Below are 22,776 nucleotides of genomic sequence, written 5' to 3'. Positions count from 1 at the left end.
AGTGAAGCTTGGCTACAAGTATATCCTTCCTTAATTATGGAGACTAAAACTGCAAAGGGTATTCAAGATGTGGGGTGAGGTTTTTCCGGCTGCACTTACCCCAACACTGGAAAATCCCACTCCAGTTCAATGGGCCTTTCCATAGACCGTCCCTCGCTTGCTCCAATTCCCATGTTGGGCAGAGTGGGAAAATACATCCCCTGGTCTCAACAAAGCTCAGTATAATTGTAGAAAGTTGTATTTATTCTAGTACTCCAATTGCCTTTTAATAAAGCATTTTAGTCTCTTGAGGATCTTCAATATCTTTTCTCTGCTGGTATTAATTACGTGAATTTCCTCACCATTACTAGCCTCTAGATTACCCTCTATTTCTGGGAATATAACTTCCCCTGTAAAGAGACACAAAATACTTGTTGACTATCTCTAATGTTTCATCATTCCCTTATTAATTTCTCTCTGCTTCTAAAGGACCAACATGTACTTTCGCTTCTCTCTTCCATTCTCTTTCTGGTTCCTGGCTGGTCCACATTCTCGAATCTCAGCCAGCAACAGCAGAAACACAAAAATAGTTCATTATCTTCTGCTGTTGGTGGGATTTTGTTGCACATGGTCGAGTTCTCACTTTAACTGAGTTACTAATTGTAGAGAACATAGTTCTGAGAGATAGGATAAGGCAATATATTATGTTGAGCTTTCTCTTTCTTTCTCTCTGGCAGTATTCAGCGTGCTTGGGCTTTATCTCCTTTTCATCCCCTTTGTCCTCTTATTATCAAGCCTGTTTTGTCCTCTTATTATCAAGCCTGTTTTGTCCTCTTATTATCAAGCCTGTTTCCCAGTGTGTTCCCTGCTCCTGCTTCAGTCCATGGAGAATCTCACCCGCTGTAATTCCTCCCAGGAGTTAGTCCATGTCCAGTAATGTGCCTTGTACAGTCCGAGGCGCACAGCCATCAGTTCATTCCCTCGGTAATAAAACACTGGCCTGCAGAGTGAGAAAGCAGGAGCTGCAATAAAACTCAACAATAAAATCCTCATCATACGACTCACATTTTACCAGAAGATAGACAGTGAAATCCAGAATTAAATTAATTTTGAAATTTCTGATACTTCAGGAAGGAGGGAGGGAGAATATAATCTCTGTAATCCTGTGACAAATTTAATTTCCAGGATCTGGACTGAAATTCAGATCACAGCAAATAGACCACTATCTCCTCAGGAGTCTGGTGTACAATCAGTCTGGCCAAAGTGGCCTGTATCAAATCTAGCAATCCGTTCCTGTCCTGGGAGTGTTTGATGGGGGGACAGTGTAGAGGGAGCTTTACTCTGTATCTAACCCCGTGCTGTACCTGTCCTGGGAGTGTTTGATGGGGGACAGTGTAGAGGGAGTTTTACTCTGTATCTAAGCCCGTGCTGTACCTGTCCTGGGAGTGTTTGATGGGGACAGTGTAGAGGGAGTTTTACTCTGTATCTAAGCCCGTGCTGTACCTGTCCTGGGAGTGTTTGATGGGGACAGTGTAGAGGGAGTTTTACTCTGTATCTAAGCCCGTGCTGTACCTGTCCTGGGAGTGTTTGATGGGGACAGTGTAGAGGGAGTTTTACTCTGTATCTAACCCCGTGCTGTACCTGTCCTGGGAGTGTTTGATGGGGGGACAGTGTGGAGGGAGCTTTAATCTGTATCTAACCCCGTGCTGTACCTGTCAAAGAACAAAGAACAAAGAACAACACAGCACGGGAAACAGGCCCTTCGGCCCAACGAGCCCGCGCCGCCGTCCCACTGTCTCAGTGTCCTATTCATGATTTTAGTCTACGCCTAATGTGCGAGGATCAGGGAGGTCCAATATAGGGACAATTTAGTACCCAGTCAATCAGCCTAAAAGCACATCTTTGGGATGTGAGAGGAAACCGGAGTACCCGGAGGAAACCCACGCAACCACGGGGAGAACGTGCAAACTCCCACAGACACAGGCCCAAATCCATGTGTCCGCACAGCAACAGAGATAGTCTCTGAGCTGTCATGTTGCCCTCGAGATGGTCCAGTTTAAGCACACTAACGACATGAAGCAATAGGCAACTCCCGAAGCAACGTCCAAGAGCAGCCCACTACAACCTGCCGCATGCATGCCCCTTGCTGGACTTAAATGCCTGTGGAGACAAAAAAATTCATTATTAAACAGGCAAAGACTGTAACATCCCTGAGGCAAAAACGTAATCCCAAGCCTACAATGTTTAGTTAGGCCTGCTATATCCCCCTATATGTAGACCGCTCATGTGGCTGTCTAAGTGACTCTTAAACAACCCTAGCGTGCCTGCTTCCACCACCTTACTCGGCAGTGCATTCCACACCCCCACTACCCTTTGCGTGAAAAACTGCCCTCTAATATTTGTCTTATACCTAGCCCCCCTCACCCTAAGCCCGTGACCCCTCGTTCTATCCATTTCTAATAGCGGAAAAAGCTTACCACCATTTACTCTATCTATCCCCTGTCCTGGGAGTGTTTGATGGGGACAGTGTAGAGGGAGCTTTACTCTGTATCTAACCCCGTGCTGTACCTGTCCTGGGAGTGTTTGATGGGGACAGTGTAGAGGGAGCTTTACTCTGTATATAAATGATCTGGAATGTTTGATTCTGATCTCAGTTACAGTGGAAAGTTTTCTCTCGAGTTTCAGGCTCTAACAGTTCAACAGTTCTCCCCACAATGAACAGCTATCATTTTTAAGAAAAATAAATATCCCACTCTCCTCCCTGAATCAAACATGTACCTGCTGATAATTTTATTCTGCAACAGCACTGGTGAAAGGTCAATCCCATCCAGTTGCCGGTCAGTAGGTGGTTGGATCCCAGCCAGGGTCAGGCTGGTTGTAAACAGATCCATGACAGTGCCCAGCTGGTGACTGACCTGCGACCACAAAACAAACATCAGTTCCAAGACTCCAGGGTGAAATTTAAGCCTTTCCCTGTGGTGAGTTTGGTGTCAGAGGGACATTTATTGGGAGGGATTGTACGGCCTTCTTCCTCCAGCCCAAAGTCCATGTCCGGAGATCAGCTGCTGACCTTCCAGCCTTGCTGCCAACTGAGTTAGGATGCCAGTGCCAGGCTGGGGACTTGGCACACGGGAAGCCTTAAACGTAAACACCATTGAAGTTACTGCGGAATTCCCAGTGTCTCCGTCGTTTAAAGGCATTCAATGTCTGATTGAGGGACATGACATCAGTAAAGTGGGGGTAAGGATAACGTGTGCGTACTCTCCCTTGTTACTGACACTCCTCGCTAGTATTAGCACCATGTCTCTGTTTACATTTATGTGTGTGTGTGAGCAGGTGTGTGTGTGTGTGAGCAGGTGTGTGTGTGTGTGAGCAGGTGTGTGTGTGTGAGCAGGTGTGTGTGTGTGTGTGTGTGAGCAGGGTGTGTGTGTGTGAGCAGGTGTGTGTGTGTGAGCAGGGTGTGTGTGTGTGAGCAGGTGTGTGTGTGTGAGCAGGTGTGTGTGTGTGAGCAGGGTGTGTGTGTGTGTGAGCAGGGTGTGTGTGTGTGAGCAGGTGTGTGTGTGTGAGCAGGGTGTGTGTGTGTGAGCAGGTGTGTGTGTGTGTGAGCAGGTGTGTGTGTGTGAGCAGGGTGTGTGTGTGTGAGCAGGTGTGTGTGTGTGTGAGCAGGTGTGTGTGTGTGTGAGCAGGTGTGTGTGTGTGAGCAGGTGTGTGTGTGTGTGAGCAGGTGTGTGTGTGTGTGAGCAGGTGTGTGTGTGTGAGCAGGGTGTGTGTGTGTGAGCAGGTGTGTGTGTGTGTGAGCAGGTGTGTGTGTGTGTGAGCAGGTGTGTGTGTGTGAGCAGGTGTGTGTGTGTGTGAGCAGGTGTGTGTGTGTGAGCAGGGTGTGTGTGTGTGTGAGCAGGTGTGTGTGTGTGTGTGTGTGTGAGAGCAGGGTGTGTGTGTGTGTGAGCAGGTGTGTGTGTGTGAGAGCAGGGTGGGTGTGTGTGTGTGTGAGCAGGTGTGTGTGTGTGTGTGTGTGTGAGAGCAGGGTGGTGTGTGTGTGTGTGAGCAGGTGTGTGTGTGTGAGCAGGGTGTGTGTGTGAGCAGGTGTGTGTGTGTGAGCAGGTGTGTGTGTGTGTGAGCAGGTGTGTGTGTGTGTGTGTGTGTGTGTGTGTGAGCAGGGTGGGTGTGTGTGTGTGTGAGCAGATGTGTGTGTGTGAGCAGGTGTGTGTGTGTGAGCAGGTGTGTGTGAGTGAGCAGGTGTGTGTGTGTGAGCAGGTGTGTGTGAGTGAGCAGGTGTGTGTGTGTGAGCAGGTGTGTGTGAGTGAGCAGGTGTGTGTGTGGTGAGCAGGTGTGTGTGTGTGAGCAGGTGTGTGTGAGTGAGCAGGTGTGTGTGTGTGAGCAGGTGTGTGTGAGTGAGCAGGTGTGTGTGTGTGAGCAGGTGTGTGTGTGTGAGCAGGTGTGTGTGAGTGAGCAGGTGTGTGTGTGTGAGCAGGTGTGTGTGAGTGAGCAGGTGTGTGTGTGTGAGCAGGTGTGTGTGAGTGAGCAGGTGTGTGTGTGTGAGCAGGTGTGTGTGTGTGTGAGCAGGTGTGTGTGTGTGAGCAGGTGTGTGTGTGTGAGCAGGTGTGTGTGAGTGAGCAGGTGTGTGTGAGTGAGCAGGTGTGTGTGTGTGAGCAGGTGTGTGTGAGTGAGCAGGTGTGTGTGTGTGAGCAGGTGTGTGTGAGTGAGCAGGTGTGTGTGTGTGAGCAGGTGTGTGTGTGTGTGAGCAGGTGTGTGTGTGTGAGCAGGTGTGTGTGAGTGAGCAGGTGTGTGTGAGTGAGCAGGTGTGTGTGAGTGAGCAGGTGTGTGTGTGTGAGCAGGTGTGTGTGAGTGAGCAGGTGTGTGTGAGTGAGCAGGTGTGTGTGAGTGAGCAGGTGTGTGTGTGTGAGCAGGGTGTGTGTGTGAGCAGGTGTGTGTGTGTGAGCAGGTGTGTGTGAGTGAGCAGGTGTGTGTGAGTGAGCAGGTGTGTGTGAGTGAGCAGGTGTGTGTGAGTGAGCAGGTGTGTGTGAGTGAGCAGGTGTGTGTGTGAGTGAGCAGGTGTGTGTGTGTGAGCAGGTGTGTGTGTGAGTGAGCAGGTGTGTGTGTGTGAGCAGGTGTGTGTGAGTGAGCAGGTGTGTGTGTGAGTGAGCAGGTGTGTGTGAGTGAGCAGGTGTGTGTGTGTGTGAGCAGGTGTGTGTGTGAGTGAGCAGGTGTGTGTGTGTGTGTGTGTGTGTGTGAGAGCAGGGTGGGTGTGTGTGTGTGTGAGCAGTGTGTGTGTGTGAGCAGGGTGTGTGTGAGTGAGCAGGTGTGTGTGTGTGAGCAGGGTGTGTGTGAGTGAGCAGGTGTGTGTGTGTGAGCAGGTGTGTGTGTGTGAGCAGGTGTGTGTGTGTGAGCAGGTGTGTGTGTGTGAGCAGGTGTGTGTGTGTGAGCAGGGTGTGTGTGTGAGCAGGTGTGTGTGTGTGAGCAGGGTGTGTGTGTGTGAGCAGGGTGTGTGTGTGTGTGAGCAGGGTGGGTATGTGTATCTGAGCAGGTGTGTGTGTGTGTGAGCAGGTGTGTGTGTGTGTGTGTGTGTGTGTGAGAGCAGGGTGGGTGTGTGTGTGTGTGAGCAGATGTGTGTGTGTGAGCAGGGTGTGTGTGAGTGAGCAGGTGTGTGTGTGTGAGCAGGTGTGTGTGTGTGAGCAGGTGTGTGTGTGTGAGCAGGGTGTGTGTGTGTGAGCAGGGTGTGTGTGTGTGTGAGCAGGGTGGGTATGTGTATCTGAGCAGGTGTGTGTGTGTGAGTGAGCAGGTGTGTGTGTGTATGAGAAGGGTGCAAGTGTGTGTGTGTGTGTGAGCAGGTGTGTGTATGTGTGTGTGTATGAGCAGGGATGTGTGTGTGTGAGAGCAGGTGTGTGTGTATGAGCAGGATGCGTGTGTGTGAGAGCAGGTGTGTGTGTGCGCGCAGGTGTGTGTGTGTGTGAGCAGGTGTGTGTGTGAGTGAGCAGGGTGGGTGTGTGTATCTGAGCAGGTGTGTGTGTGTGAGTGAGCAGGTGTGTGTGTGTGTGTGTGCGCGAGCAGGTGTGCGTGTGTGTGAGCAGGTGTGTGTGTGAGTGAGCAGGGTGGGTGTGTGTATCTGAGCAGGTGTGTGTGTGTGAGTGAGCAGGTGTGTGTGTGTGTGTGTGCGCGAGCAGGTGTGTGTGTGTGTGTGTGTGAGTGTGTGTGCGCGAGCAGGTGTGTGTGTGTGAGAGCAGATGTGTGTGTGTGTGAGCAGGTGTGTGTGTGTGTGAGTGAGCAGGTGTGTGTATGAGCAGGGTGTGTGTGTGTGAGCAGGGTGGGTGTGTGTGTGTGTGAGCAGATGTGTGTGTGTGAACAGGTGTGTGTGTGTGTGAGTGAGCAGGTGTGTGTGTATGAGCAGGGTGTGTGTGTGTGTGAGCAGGGTGGGTATGTGTATCTGAGCAGGTGTGTGTGTGTGTGTGAGCAGGTGTGTGTGTATGAGCAGGGTGCGTGTGTGTGTGTGTGTGTGCGCGAGCAGGTGTGTGTATGTGTGTGTGTATGAGCAGGGATGTGTGTGTGTGAGAGCAGGTGTGTGTGTATGAGCAGGATGCGTGTGTGTGAGAGCAGGTGTGTGTGTGCGCGCAGGTGTGTGTGTGTGTGTGTGTGAGCAGGTGTGTGTATGTGTGTGTGTATGAGCAGGGATGTGTGTTTGTGAGAGCAGGTGTGTGTGTATGAGCAGGGTGCGTGTGTGTGAGAGCAGGTGTGTGTGTGCATGCAGGTGTGTGTGTGTGTGAGCAGGGTGGGTGTGTGTATCTGAGCAGGTGTGTGTGTGTGAGTGAGCAGGTGTGTGTATGTGTGTGTGTATGAGCAGGGTGCGTGTGTGTGTGAGCAGGTGTGTGTGTGTGCGAGCAGGTGTGTGTGTGCGCGAGCAGGTGTGTGTCTGTGCACGCAGGGTGTGTGTGTGTGAGCAGGTGTGTGTGTGCGCGAGCAGGTGTGTGTCTGTGCACGCAGGGTGTGTGTGTGTGAGCAGGTGTGTGTGTGTGTGAGCAGGTGTGTGTGTATGCAGAGTGTCTGAACATGAGCAGGGTTTTTGTGTGTGTATGTGGGTGTGAGCAGGGATCTGTGTGGGTATGAGCAGGGGTATGTGTGTGTGTACATGTGTGTGTAAGTGTGACTGTGTGTATAAGTATGAATGTGTATGTGAGTGTGTGTGTGTGAGTGTGAGCATATGCGTGTGAGTGAGTGTGTGTGGGTGTGTGTGTGTGAGCATACGCGTGTGAGTGAGTGTGCGTATGAGTGTGGGTGTGAGTGTGGGTGTGAGTGTGGGTGTGAGTGTAGGTGTGAGTGTGTGTGTGAGAGAGTGTGGGTGTGAGTCTGGGTGTGAGTGGATGTGAGTGTGTGTGAGTGTGGGTGTGTGTGAGTGTGGGTGGGTGTGAGTGTGGGTGGGTGTGAGTGTGGGTGGGTGTGAGTGTGGGTGGGTGTGAGTGTGGGTGGGTGTGAGTGTGGGTGGGTGTGAGTGTGGGTGGGTGTGAGTGTGGGTGGGTGTGAGTGTGGGTGTGAGTGGGTGCCTACTCCTGCTCCTATTTCTTATGTTCTTATGAGTGGGTGTGAGAGTGGGTGTGTGAGTGGGAGTGAGTGTGTGTGGGTGTGAGTGGGTGTGTGTGAGTGTGTGTGAGTGTGGGTGTAAGTGTGGGTGTGAGTGGGTGTGTTAGTGGGTGTGTTAGTGGGTGAGTGAGTGTGTGTGGGTGTGTGTGAGTGGGCGTGTGTGAGTGGGTGTGTGTGGGTGTGAGTGTGGGTGTGAGTGTGTGTGTGTGAGTGAGTGTGAGTGTGTGTGTGAGTGAGTGTGAGTGTGTGTGTGTGTGAGTGTGAGTGGGTGTGGGTGTGTGAGTGTGGGTGTGAGTGAGTGTGTGTGTGTGTGTGTGTGTGTGTGAGTGTGTGTGTGTGAGTGTGTGTGAGTGTGTGTGAGTGTGGGTGTGAGTTGGTGTGGGTGTGTGAGTGTGGGTGTGAGTGAGTGTGTGTGTGTGTGTGTGTGTGTGTGAGTGTGTGTGTGTGAGTGTGTGTGAGTGTGGGTGTGAGTTGGTGTGGGTGTGTGAGTGTGAGTGAGTGTGAGTGTGAGTGTGTGTGTGTGAGTGTGTGTGTGTGTGAGTGTGAGCGTGATTGTGGGTGCGAGTGGGTGTGAACTGCTCCATCAATGGGATTATGCTCCATCTTTACTTTATCTCAGCCCTATCAACATATTCCACTTCTATTTTCCTCATCTGCTTATCCCATTTCCCCATAAGTACTTTTCTCTTTGACGACTCCCTGTGGGAGAGTTTCACATTCTCACCATTTTATAGGTAATGAAGTTAAAGACCTCTGTCAGGTCACCCTTTAAAACAACTTCAGCACAACCTGGGTTGGAGCTGAGGTCAGAGAGACCAGTCACAATGCTCCGCCCCGATGAACAGCTGCTCACCTGTCCAGCAGGTATGTGTCCCGGCCACCAGGCAATCGCTGGCTCTCGCATTCCTCCCTCAAATGTTGTCTCCTTTCCACACAGGAATGGGCCATTACTGCCCCCTAGAACAAGACAAAGCTCAACATCAGCTCGTTACAGAACAATCACTCCACTGTTCACACATCAACAACAGTATTACGGTGGCAGAAAGGAGGTTTGATGTAGACTCGTCTACTGAGGTGGTATGGGCTGAGATTAGAAACAGGAAAGGAGAGGTCACCCTGCTGGGAGTTTTTTATAGGCCTCCAAAAAGTTCCAGAGATGTAGAGGAAAGGATTGCAAAGGTGATCCTGGATAGGAGCGAAAGTAACAGGGTAGTTGTTATGGGGGACTTTAACTTTACAAACATTGACTGGAAAAGCTGTAGTTCAAGCACATTAGAGGGGTCAGTTTTTGTCCAATGTGTGCAGGAAGGTTTCCTGACACAGTATGTAGATAGGCCAACAAGAGGTGAGGCTACATTGGATTTGGTACTGGGTAATGAACCAGACCAGGTGTTAGCCTTGGAGGTAGGTGAGCACTTTGGTGAAAGTGACCACAATTCGGTTATGTTTACTTTAGCGATGGAAAGGGATCGGTATAGGGCAAGAGTTATAGCTGGGGAAAAGAAAATTATGATGCGATTAGGTGAGATTTAGGATGTGGAAGGAAACTGCAGGGGATGGGCACAATTGAAATGTGGAGCTTGTTCAAGGAACAGCTACTGCTTGTCCTTGATAAGTGTGTATCTGTCAGGCAGGGAGGAAGTGGTTGAGCAAGGGAACCGTGGTGTACTAAAGAAGTCGAATCTCTTGTGAACAGGAAGAAGGAGACTTATGTAAAGATGAGATGTGAAGGCTCAGTTAGGGTGCTTGAGAGTTACAAGTTAGCCAGGAAGGAGCTAAAGAGAGAGTTAAAAAGAGCCAGGAGCAGACATGAGAAGTCTTTGGCAGGTAGGATCAAGGAAAACCCTAAAGCTTTCTATAGGTATGTCAGGAATAAAAGATTGACTAAGGTAAGATTAGGGCCAGTCAAGGACAGTCGTGGGAAGTTGTGCATAGAGTCCGAAGAGATAGGAGAGGTGCTGAATGAATATTTTTCGTCAACATTCATGCAGGAAATAGACAATGTTGTCGAGGAGAATACTGAGATACAGGCTTTTAGACTAGATGCGATTGAGATTCATAAGGAGGAGGTGTTAGCAATTCTGAGAAGTATGGAAATAGATAAGTCCCCTGGGCCGCATGGGATTTATCCTAGGATTTTCTGGGGGGCTAGGGAGGAGATTGCAGAGCCTTTGGCTTTGATCTTCATGTCGTCATTGGCTTCAGGTATAGTGCCGGAAGACTGGAGGGTAGCAAATGTTGTCCCCTTGTTCAAGAAGGGGAGTAGAGACAACCCTGGTAATTATAGACTGGTGAGCCTTAATTCTGTTGTGGGCAAAGTTTTGGACAGGATTATAAGAGATGGGATTTATAATCATCTAGAGGGAAATAAATTGATTAGGGATAGTCAACACGGTTTTGTGAAGGGTAGGTCATGCCTCACAAACCTTATTGAGTTCTTTGAGAAGGTGACCAAAGAGGTGGATGAGGGTAAGGCAGTTGATGTGGTGTATATGGATTTCAGTAAAGCGTTTGATAAGGTTCCCCACGGTAAGCTACTGCAGAAAATACGGTGGCATGGGATTGAGGGTGATTTAGCGGTTTGGATCAGGAATTGGCTAGCTGCAAAACGACAGAGGGTGGTGGTTGATGGGAAATGTTCATCCTGGAGTTCAGTTACTAGTGGTGTACCTCAGGGATCTGTTTTGGGGCCACTGCTGTTTGTCATTTTTATAAATGACCTGGATGAGGGTGTAGAAGGATGGGTTAGTAAATTTGTGGATGACACTAAAGTTGGTGGAGTTGTGGACAGTGCGGAAGGATGTTGCAGGTTACAGAGGGACATAGATAAGCTGCAGAGCTGGGCTGAGAGGTGACAAATGGAGTTTAATGTGGAAAAGTGTGAGGTGATTCACTTTGGAAGGAGTAACAGAATACAGAGTATTGGGCTAACGGTAAGATACTTGGTAGTGTGGATGAGCAGAGAGATCTCGGTGTCCACGCGCATAGATCTCTGAAAGTTGGCACCCAGGTTGATAAGGTTGTTGAGAAGGCTTACGGTGTGTTAGCTTTTATTGGTAGAGGGATTGAGATTCGGAGCCATGAGGTCATGTTGTAGCTGTACAAAACTCTGGTGCGGCCACACTTGGAATATTGCGTACAGTTCTGGTCGCCGCATTATAGAAAGGATGTCGAAGCATTGGAAAGGGTGCAGAGGAGATTTACCAGGATGTTGCCTGGTATGGTGGGAAGATCTTATGAAGAAAGGCTGAGGGACTTGAGGCTGTTTTCATTAGAGAGAAGATTAAGAGGTGACTTAATAGAGGCATATAAGACGATCAGAGGATTAGATAGGGTGGACAGTGAGATCCTTTTTCCTTGGATGGTGATGGCTAGCATGAGGGGACATAGCTTTAAATTGAGGGGTGATAGATATAGGACAGATGTCAGAGATAGGTTCTTTACTCAGAGAGTAGTAAGGGCGTGGAATGCCCTGCCTGCAACAGTAGTGGACTCGCCAACATTAAGGGCATTTAAATGGTCATTGGATAAACATTTGGATGATATTGGAATAGTGTAGGTTAGATGGGCTTTAGATTGGTTTCACAGGTTGGCACAACATCGAGGACCAAAGGGCCTGTACTGCATAGAACATAGAACACTACAGCACAAACAGGCCCTTCGGCCCACAAGTTGCGCCGATCACATCATCACCTACCAACCTACAGACCTATCTATAACCCTCAATCTCATTAAACCCCATATACTCATCCAGGAGTCTTTTAAAAGACCCCAGCGAGTTCGCCTCCACCACCACTGACGGCAGCCGATTCCATTCACTCACCACCCTCTGAGTGAAAAACTTACCCCTAACATCACTTCTGAACCTCCCTCCCCGCACCTTAAATCTGTGTCCTCTCGTAGCGACCATTTCAACCCGGGGAAATAGCCTCTGAGAGTCCACCCTATCTATTCCTCTCAACATTTTGTAAACTTCTATCAGGTCGCCTCTCAACCTTCGTCTCTCCAGGGAAAAGAGTCCCAGCTCCCTCAACCTAACTTCATAAGGCATGCCTCCCAGTCCAGGCAACATCCTTGTAAATCTCCTCTGTACCCTGTCAATAGCTTCTACATCTTTCCTATAGTGAGGCGACCAGAACTGCGCACAATACTCTAAATGAGGCCTGACAAGGGTCTTATAAAGTTCCAGCATTACCTCCCGACTCCTAAACTCAATCCCTCGATTAATGAAGGCCAGTACACCATACGCCTTCTTGACCACCTCCTCCACCTGCGAGGCCGATTTAAGAGTCCTGTGGACCCGGACCCCAAGATCCTTCTGCTCCTCAACACTACTCAGACTTCTGCCCTTGATAGTGCACTGTAATGTCCTATGTATTTACATAGCATATTCAATGCAGATGGGCTGAAGTTGCCGGTTTCAGTCTTTCCTATGTTTAGCGAAACCTCTACTCGCCCAGTACTGGATATTGGACAATCAGTCTGTTAGCAAGAATGGAAGTTTCAAGAGAGATAACGGTGGGATACAGCTCAGTGTTGTCAGCATGAATCTGGAGGGTTTTGTTTAAGAGCAGCACTCAGATTAAAAATAAGAGGCAGCCAAGGATAGATCCTTAGAGAGCACTAACAATAGCAATGAGAAGTCAGGAAGAGCAGCCATACAAGTGGTAACCTGGCTATGATTAGTGAGATAAGAATGGAAGCAGGTGAGAGCAGTCTAACTGGATGGCAATAGAGAGGGCAAGGTTTCAGCCAGATGCTTTCAATGCAACAAGGCTGGATGCTTCAGCAAACTGTGTCTTAATACCTTTATGATGATTTTCTTAATTAATTTATACTTTATAACCTTAATGAGCTTGACTGCTGCTAGTAAATCTTCCAAATATTAGTCAAACCCCACAGTTACTAACAAATTAGCCAGGGTTTTAAACATGTGAGCAAAGTAATCACCAATCAATCACTCACCCATTTCCCTCCTTCCTCACTGTACCAAGTTCTCAGGTTCACACACTGACTAGCTGATGAGGGGTTGTCTTTGTACTTGCTTAGTTTATGCGTTTAGCAAGATGACCAGTATTTATATCAGCTGAAATTCCAGAGACAAGTCAGCCTGGTGTGGGAGAATCTAGTTTAAATCAACTATCTAATTAGCTTGCTCCCTATCCTGTAGTGAGATTGTTTATCTCTGACTAAGAATGAAAGAAACTTAATCACACATAACAATAAATTGTAGTTAAATACAATGTAGACTGGATTTTAGAAAGAGATTGACCCTTAAATGTAACCTTTAAAATTTTCTCCTTTACCGAATTCCCAAGGTTACACTGTGATTAGCTGCCCTCAGTGATCAGCTGCTGCCTTTGTGCTTGCTTACTTTATGCACTTAGCAGGCCTACCTATTATGTTAAAACTGAGAGTTTATATCTATCAGGACAGGCTAAACAAGCTGGGACTCTTGTTCCAGAAAAGTGAAAGCTGCGAGATGACCTGATAGTCTTTGAAGATACGAAGAAGTTTGATAGGATAGGTATGTGGAGATGCTGGTGTTGGACCAGTGTGAGCACAGTAAGTTGGACTTTAACCTGGTGTTGTCAAACTTCTTACTGAGGATAGGTGTTGAGATATTTTCATTTGCAAAGCAGACCAGAACTAGGGATGAGGAAAATAAGATAGTCACTAATACATTTAAATTCAATTTAAAGGAAACTTCTTTACCCAGAGTGGCGAGATATGAAGCTCACTACTATAAGGAGCAGTTGGGGTGAGTAGACCTGATGCATTTAAAGGAAGGTTAGGATCACACGAGGAAGAAAGGAACTGTGGAACAATAGAATCAGTTCTGTTGGAGATATTGAAGAAACTATGCTGAAATAGGGGACAGTGGATGTCAATTCTTTGAAAAGTAAGACTATTTGTGGAAGTAAATGATATCTCTGAACAAAACAGATAGTTTGGGAGTTACAGATAGTTCGGGAGTTACAGATAGTTCTATGGCTTGGTAGGTATAGATGTGATCGGTGTAACTTGTGGGCCGAAGGGCCTGTTTGTGCTGTAGTGTTCTATGTTCTAAAAGATGTCAATAGCCGGATGGATTGGAAGATGAGGAGATCTGCAAAGCACTGCCTGAAAGGGAGATGAAAGTGAAATAGTAATAACTTCAAAAGCAAGTTGGAAAAACACCTGAAGGGGGAATATCCGTGGAGCTGGCAGGAAAGCGCAAAGAGTGGGGATTAATTGGATAGTTCTAAGAGTTAGTTCAGGCATGATCTGCCAAATGGTCTTCGTCTGTGCTGTGTCATTGTGGGATTCTAAGTTATGTGTAGCAAACCTGAATTGTAGCCTCCACAGGGAGAGGGAGTGGTGCTTTCCTCAATGTGCTACCTGTGTTACCTACCTGTCACCAGGTGAACTCACCTTGATTGGGGGCTGAGATGAGTGCAGCCCCGTTATCCGATGTGAAAAACACAAACGTGTTGTTGGCGATATCCTGTATGTGGAGCTCCTGTAGGATTTTCCCAACGCTGTCATCTATCTCACGGACTGCATCCCCGTATCTGGGAATGGTACAAACACAATGTCAGAATGCATAGAAGCTTGAAACAAACAGCATCCATTTCCTAACTTTCAACAACAGCCGGTTCAGCTGGATTTTATTCTAGTAAATTGGGAGTCTGGAAACAGACCCATCCTCCTTGCAACCTCCTTAACTGCAAAGGGAGCCTCTGAGAAATCCACATGGTTATGTTTGTTGTCCAAATTTTAAACTTATTCTCCCCATTGGGGTTCACTCCATTTCCCCGGGTCAAGAGTTTACCTGAATTTGTCTGAGCTAACAAGGCAGAAACATAAGAACATAAGAAATAGGAGCAGGAGTAGGCCATTTAGCTCTTCGAGCCTGCCCCGCCATTCAATAAGATCATGGCTGATCTGTCGTGGCTCAGTTCCACTTTCCCGCTTTCTCCCCATAACCCTTAATTCCCTTGTCTATAAGAAATCTATCTACCCGTGACTTAAATATATTCAGTGAGGTAGCCTCCACCACTTCAACGGGCAGAGAATTCCAGAGATTCACCACCCTTTGAGTGAAGAAGTTCCCCCTCAACTCTGATCTAAACTGCGCCCCACCCCCCCATATTTTGAAGCTGCGCCCTCTCGTTCTGTTTTCCTTTCTAAGCGGAAAGAATCTCTCTACCTCTACCCTATCCATCCCCTTCATTATCTTGTGAGTCTCTTTAAGATCCCCCCTCCGCCTTCTAAACTCCAACAAGTACAGGCCCAATCTATTTAATCTCTCCTCATAAACTAACTCCCTTATTTCCAGTATCAGCCTGGTGAACCTTCTCCCTCCAAGGCCAATATATCCTTTCACAAATGAGGGGAAAGCTGTACACAGTACTCCAGTTGCGGCCTCACCAGTGCCCTGTACAGTTGCAGCAAGACTTCCCTGCTTTTATATTCTATCCCCCTCGCTATAAAGGCCAGCATCCCATTCGCCTTCTCGATCACCTGCTGCACCTGCAGACTGAGTTTTTGTGATTCATGCACAAGGACCCCCAGGTCCCTCTGCACCGTAGCATGCTGCAACTTTTCACCATTTAAATAATAATCCCTCCTACTATTATTTCTACCAAAGTGGATAACCTCACATTTGCTAACATTATACTCCATCTGCCAGGTCCTCGCCCACTCACTCAGCCTATCCAGATCTCTCCGTAGACTTTCTGTGCCTTCCACACAATTTGCTTTTCCACTCATCTTCGTGTCATCAGCAAATTTTGTTACCCTACACTCAGCCCCCTCCTCCAGATCATCTATATAAATGGTAAACAGTTGAGGCCTCAGCACCGATCCCTGCGGCACTCCACTAGTCACCAACCGCCAACCAGAAAAGCACCCATTGACTCCAACGCTCTGCTTCCTGTTCGATAACCAATCCTCAATCCACGCTAACACTTTACCCCCAACTCCGTGTACCCTAATCTTTTGTGAGGCACCTTATCGAACGCCTTCTAGAAATCTACAAACACCACATCCACTGTTTCCCCTCTGTCTACCGCACTAGTCTCATCTTCATAAAAATCCAGTAAATTCGTTAAACACGACTTCCCCTTCACGAATCCATACTGTGTCTGTTTGATCGAACCGTTCTTTTCCAGGTGTCCTGCTATTTCTTTTTTAATATTGGATTCTAGCATTTTTCCAACTACAGACGTTAAGCTAACCGGCCTGTAGTTACCCGCCTTTTGTTTGCTACCTTTTTTAAACAGCGGCATAACAGTAGCTGTTTTCCAATCCGCCAGCACTTCCCCAGAGTCCAGCGAATTTTGATAAATAACTACTAACGCACCTGCGATTACATCTGCCATTTCTGGGATGCATTCCATCCGGTCCCGGGGACTTGTCTACCTTCAGTCCCATTAGTCTACCAAGCACTACCTCTCCAGTAACAGTAATTGTATTAAGGACCTCATCTCCTACCAACCCTCTATCTTTAATATTCTGTAAGCTTTTTGTGTCCTCCTCCATGAAGACCGACGCAAAAAACTTATTGGAAGTCTCAGCCATTTTCTCGTTTCCCACTATTAAATCCCCCCTCTTGTCCTCCAAGAGTCCAACATTCACTTTAGCCAGTCTCTTCTTCTTTACATATTTGTAAAAACTTTTACTATCATATTTTGTATTTAGAGCTAGTTTAGTTTCATACTCTATCTTTCCTTTTTTTTAATCACTTTCTTAGTCATTCTTTGTTGTTTTTTAAATCTTCCCCAATCTTCTAATTCCCCACTATTTTTAGCCGCTCTGTACACATCGGATTTTAATTTAATACTCCTTTATTTCCTTCGTTATCCACGGCCGATTATCCCTTTTCTTACAGTCCTTCTTTAACACCGGAATATATTTCTGCTGAGTACCGAAAAAGACCTCCTTAAAAATCCTCCAAAAATTGGAAGGATCTTTCCAAAGAATATATGGAGCAGTGGAACTACTGCTGGGCTTTAACCAGCTATAGACACAAATCTGACAAGTGCTTGTTATCTGCCCAGCTTCCACCATCCTGCAATGGCCTGCAGAATATATATGGCAAGTATCCTGCAGTTTCAGGTCTACTCTCCAGCTTGCTGAATCATATCAAATCAATCAGTCTGTCCCAGAAAGCTCCATGTTTTGAAGCACCCCAGTGCCTCACATTGACCATCTTATCCACAATATGCTCAGCAATATCATAAGTTGGAATAGAATAACACTAACACTTACAAGCCCCTCTCACTTGTCCCCAGGAAAGCACTCGATGCATAGACTGGAGCATGAGTAGCATCAACAGCCCAATACAGGAAGAAGTTATGCTTCTTTACAGTTTGTCGCCTGATAAACTCAATCGCCTCCTGTGATATGAAGAGATATCGTTAGAAAACAAGCAGGATCAAGACACACTGACACCAGACCCATTTACAGCCAGCAGGGACTGACTCTCACACTGGACCGAGAATCCAGTCTGCAGTAGCACAGACTGACCCTCATACTGGACTGAGAATCCTGACTGTCCTTAGCAATAAGCTGGGCGGAAGGGTCTGTTTCCATGCTGTAAACTTCTATGATTCTAAACCTCTATGACTCAATATGCTGACTGTATCCTGGTGGAATTTAGTGTGTGATGTGTGAGGTGATCAGATGGTGTGAAAAATTCTGTGTCAGTGTGAGTCTCTCCTTCAGACACAGCACAAGTCAGGACAAAGATCAACATAAAATGTCACTGTTTCTTCCCAGCCTGTCCAAAACTGATCAAGACAAAAAGATTGAGAGACTTCAGAAATCTAACCTGCCCAGCTATTCACTAAATAATATGATGATTTCAAGCGAATATACCCATGTGTATAAGATCAATCAGGATGTTTGTTAGGCAGAACTACTCAGGGATATGAAACTAACACTGGGCATATCGAAAACCTGAGCTCCCAACAACCTCAACCTGCCAGGAGCATGTGGAGAGGAGGCCTGGGAATACACCCATCCTCATCAACAGCAACAGCTCTTCAAAGGATCCAACTCATACTCTTGTGCACCCCCCCCACCCCCAGTGCAGGCACATATGCACACGCACACACATGTGCACACACACACGCGCACATGCACGCGCACACACACTCACATGCCCATGCACACATACATGTGCACACACATGCACACACGCACTCATGCACATGTGCACACACACACTCATGCACATGTGCACACACACACTCATGCACATGTGCACACACACATGCACATGCAAATGCATATGCGCGCGCACACACATGCACATGTGCGCACACACACGCACATGCAAACACACATGCGCGCGCGCACACACACACACACACACACGCACACACACACACACGCGCGCGCGCACACACACACACACACACACACACACACACACGCACACACACACACACACGCACCTTTTACAAACAGGGTACTATGAATATTTCTGCATCTCCAGCTCTGAAAACTAACCTGCATGTTAGAGTCAGACGTCGGTTACCAGAAATTGGTGGTGGCTGAGTTACCTGTAAATAGATCTGAGTGAGGTTGGACTCTCCAGTTTTTAAGTCAATCTGAAACTCTTCATAATACCTGTGTGAGAACCACAGACAGAGAGCTATCCTCAGTTAAAATTGGCTTCTGCATTGAATCGAAAATAGATATGTGAAGAGAAATGTAGGTCCCTTACAGTTAGAATCAGGTGAGTTTACAATAAGCAGACCAGCTGAACAAATACTTTGGATCTGTCTTCACTAAGGAGGACACAAATAACCTTCCAGAAATACCAGGGGACCGAGGGTCCAGCATGAAGGAGGAACTGAAGGAAATCCTTATTAGTCAGGAAATTACATTGGAGAAATTGCTGGGATTAAACCCAATAAGTCCCCAGGGCCTGATACTCTGCATCCCAGAGTATTCAAGGAACTAGCCCTAGAAATAGTGGATACTAATTGGTGATCATTCTCCAGCATTTGATAGACTCTGGAAGTGTTCCAGTAGATTGCAGAGTAGCGAATATAACCCCACTTTTTAAAAAAGGAGGGAGAGAGAAAACGGGGAATTATTGACCGGTTAGCCTGACATCGGTGGTGGGAAAATGCTGGAATCAATTATTAAGGATGCAATAACTGAGCATTTGGAAGACGGTGACAGGATTGGTCCAAGTCAGCATGGATTCACTAAAGGGAAATGATGATGCTTGACAAAGCTTCTGGAATTTTTTGAGGATGTGTTGAGTGGACAAGGGTGAACCTGTGGATGTTGTGTATTTCGACTTCCAAAAGGCTTTTGATAAGGTCCCACACAAGAGATTAGTGAGCAAAATTAAAGCTCATGGTATGGGGGGGGTAACATACTGACCTGAGTAGAGAACTGACTGGCAGACAGGGAGCAGAGAGTGGGAATAAACAGAGTTCAGTTATGTGCAGAGACTTCAGAAACTGGGATTGTTCTCCTCAGAGCAGAGAAGGTTAAAGGGAAATTTTATAGAAGTATTCAAATTACCCAGGAGTAAGTGGGAAGAAACTGTTTCCTTTGGCAACAGGTCAAAGTTTTTGTTTTAAGTTTATGTAGGCTTACATTAACACTGAAAATCCCCTAGCTGCCACACTCTGGCACTTGTTCAGGTACACTGAGGGAGAATTTAGCATGGCCAAGGCATCTACCCAGCATGTCTTTCAGACTGTAAGAGGAAATTGGAGCACCTGGAGGAAACCCACACAGTGCCGCCACCACTGTGCCACATAAAATGGCAAAAGAATAGAGGGAAGGTAAGGAGAAATTTCTTGCTAAGACCTGAAAGAATAGTGGAATCAGATGCTACAGGTACTTTCAAAAGGCAACTGGATAAATACTTAAAGAGAGCAAATCTTCAGGATTATGGAGAAACAGTTGGGGGGAGGGAGACTAAATTGGACAGTTTACAAAGAGCTAGCATCAGTGTTATGGGACAAATAGCCTAATTCTGAGTTTATTTTAACTACAAAAACAGGAGGGGGCTGGGTCAGGTGGGGTGATAAAGTTTCAAGTTTCAAATCCAATCCCACCTCTTCCAGAGGTGGCACATAGAGTGACCAACGTATTCTGAAAGCAGATTGGCCATTTAAATATTAGTGTGGCTGTGCATCTTTGTAGCCTGTCTTCCAGGTTTAACCCCAGCCAGCAAATTTCCCTAGTCTCAGGGAGATGAGGGCTGCTTTGAGGAAATGGTCCTTGCAGCACTGCTTGTGGGCCAGGAGGAATAGGAGCACATCCTCCCATCAAGCATTCTTCCTTGTCTGTCTTTGGAACTCCCAGGTCCAAAGAACCTCTTTCATGATTGGACACCACTCCTGTCAGATTGATGACAATCATCAACTTTCTTCTATCCCGATTGTGGGATTAGGAACCTGGAGGTTAGGAGCAGAAGTAGGTAACTCAGCCCTTTGAGCCTGCTCTGTCATTCAATCAGATCATGGCTAATCTCTCCCTGGTCTCAAATCTACATCCCCATTTATTCCCTTTGTTCCTTATTTTATTAGAAATGTATCTATCTCCTCCTTGAAACCATTCAATGATTCACACTCCACCGCACCATGGGGCAGTGAGTTCCACAAACTCACCGCCCTCTGCGAGAAGTAGTTCCTTTTCATCTCAGTTTTAAATCCACCGCCTCTCAACCTATACCTGTGACCTCTTAGTGAGCACCTTTGCCAAGATTTAGATTTCCTCCTCGCCACACCACACCTCTATTGATTTAGCTGCAAAGGGAACTAAGCCAATTAACCAGGCTTCCAGCTGGGAAACTGCTTGAAAAATAAGATGCATTGAGTGAAATCAAAACTTTTCCTTCTCTGCTCACCAAACCTGCCCCATGCTATTCCCTCACATACTTTGTCAGGCTGCATACTCCCATTCCCTGACCCCTTCCTGCAAATCCTTTGGCCCTCATTCCTGCTCCCTCTCTTCCTGTTTTATCTACTTTACCTGCCGACCATCTCCGAGTTGTTGTAGATGGGAATGTTGGGTCTGTCCTTGTTGTTGTATGGTCCAAAGTGACAGTTTGGAGCCCCGAACCATTCATCAAATCCATGCTTGAGGGGGTGGAATTGGGCTCGATGCCCCAGGTGCCTATGGAGGAAGGAAAGGAAAGGAAGAGTCAGACTACAAATGTTTGCAAATTAAAACATTAATCACAGTGGGCAAGCCTCAGGTGGATGATCTCATGGCAACAGCTCTAGCCCCAGATTACTTATGGATATACTGAACTTTTAAGTAAGACATGTGTTTTTTAAAAAAAAGGATATCAAAGCAAAAACAGGCTGAGACTGTAAAGTAACGACTTGCTGGAAAATTCCATTGTAGGTTACACTTGAGCAACTGGTCCTGAGAGAATAGAATGTCACACCTTTTTCAGACAGAGTCAAAGAAAGAAATGTAATGTGAAAACTGAACTGTAATCTCCTGTGGTTGCAGATAATAAAGGTGATCACCATCTCAGCAGAAACCATCTCCTGTGAGTTATATCCCAAACCGTGGACATGATGGGGGTTAAAGGAAAGCAGTTCTGGGTGAAAAACATGTTTGTGCTTTTCTCCTCCCAGGAATACACAAGGAAAAGGTTGAAAACTAACTTCCAGCCTGGTTTCTGTGTGTTAGTCTGGGGTTCTGACTTACTGTGATAGCGTGCGCTGTGAAAGTCACAACTGAAAAACAACCAGGAACCACTCCTGTGACTATAGGTAAAAAGTCTCTCTTTGTGATTGCTGGAAGCATTCTGCAAGTCAGCAAAGCTACAGGTGTAAAGGAAACAGGACAACTCTTTCAGCAAACCTGCAGAACTGAGAACCTCTGAACTGACTGCTCAACTGTCAAAAGTCAGTGCTAATCTCTCATTTCACTTTCCACACTTTAAAGCCAAAGATTGATTCATATAACTTTTGAACTTTTATTTCTAGACTCATTTCTAATCCATGTGTATTGCATTTTTTATTGCATTTTAGTAATTAATAACCTTACTCTTTCTTAACTCAAGAAAGCCTGGTTAAATGGACTCCTTTAAAAACATAAATAGATCTGGACTGGGAAAAGGTAAGAGATTCTTTTTAAATCAACCTTATTGTAACCAGCTGAGGGATTTGAATAATTTGGGGTACTTTGTCCATAATCATAACAGATTGGGAAACCACACCTGGACCTGTCCTAACAATGAGTTACAAACTGACTAGGTTTTCTAAAAGGTGTACAGAGAAATGAACCTAATGCTCAGTATACTGTGTTCATGCTCTCTGATCTAGGGGGGTCACAGTCTTGAGAATAAGGGGTAAACCATTCAGGACTGAAATGAGGAAGAACTTCTTCACTCAGAGGGTTGTGAGCCTGTGGAATTCCCTACCACAGAAAGCTGCTGGGATCAAGGGTTATGGGAGAAAGTGGGAGTGTGATACTAAAAGTGCATGATCAGCCATGATCATATTGAATGGTGGTATAGGCTTGAAGGGCTGAATGGCCTACTCCTGCATCTATTTTCTATGTTTCTATGAAAAGCATCCTGAATGACTAAAGACCTAAAATTCAAATGAGATAGGAAGAAGAAAGCCTATGCCATGGTCAGGATGCATGACACATTAGAGAACCCACCTGAATAAACAAAGTACGGTAAAGGTATAAGAAAAGGAATATGAGGATCAAAGGGTGTTGCACAGAATCCCTGCAGTGCAGGAGGGCATTCGGCCCATCGAGTCTTCACCGACTCTCTGACAGAGCATCTTTAACCACGTCCACTTCCCGGCCTATCCCATAATCCCACATATTTATCTCACTAATCTCCCAACCTACACGTCCTGGGACACTAAAGGCAATTTAGCATGGCCAATCCATCTAACCTACGTATCGTTGGACTGTGAGAGGAAACTGGAGCAACTAGAGGAAATTCACACAGGCACAGGGAGAATGCGCAAACTCCACACAGACAGTCATCCAAGGCTGGAATTGAACCCGGGTCCCTGGCGCTGTGAGGGAGCAGTGCTAACCATGAGGTTTATAAGACTGAGTGGTTTGATTGTTAAGAGACATTTGGGAATATTCTGTTCTGTGATTTAAGGTATATATTGCCTACAAATATAAGGTTAAGTCAATGTTTCTTTTAGTCTTTTGTTACAGTAAAAGTCATAAAATATAAAATCTTGTGTCGTCCTTTCAGCTATTAACTGGAAGTTTGAT

General features: G+C 46.6%; 1 protein-coding gene across 1 annotated transcript in view; it reads right to left on the bottom strand.

The window, feature by feature from the left end:
* Positions 1–22,776, bottom strand: part of galns (galactosamine (N-acetyl)-6-sulfatase) — a 49,505-nt gene that overhangs the window by 16,510 nt on the left and 10,219 nt on the right. Inside the window, exons 5-11 of the mRNA XM_080186633.1 lie at positions 20,542–20,685; positions 18,102–18,168; positions 16,804–16,931; positions 13,963–14,102; positions 8,402–8,505; positions 2,758–2,894; positions 877–979 (exon numbers count right to left, since the gene is read on the bottom strand). Of these exons, the coding sequence (XP_080042759.1) occupies positions 877–979; positions 2,758–2,894; positions 8,402–8,505; positions 13,963–14,102; positions 16,804–16,931; positions 18,102–18,168; positions 20,542–20,685 (823 nt within the window). The remainder of the gene's footprint in view (positions 1–876; positions 980–2,757; positions 2,895–8,401; positions 8,506–13,962; positions 14,103–16,803; positions 16,932–18,101; positions 18,169–20,541; positions 20,686–22,776) is intronic.

Source organism: Carcharhinus amblyrhynchos, chromosome 4 (genome assembly GCF_965287045.1).
Source record: "Carcharhinus amblyrhynchos chromosome 4, sCarAmb.v2.hapA, whole genome shotgun sequence".
In the NCBI taxonomy this organism is placed as follows: domain Eukaryota; kingdom Metazoa; phylum Chordata; class Chondrichthyes; order Carcharhiniformes; family Carcharhinidae; genus Carcharhinus; species Carcharhinus amblyrhynchos.
Note: the sequence above shows the minus strand (reverse complement) of the source record. Positions and strands in the feature narration are given on the sequence as shown.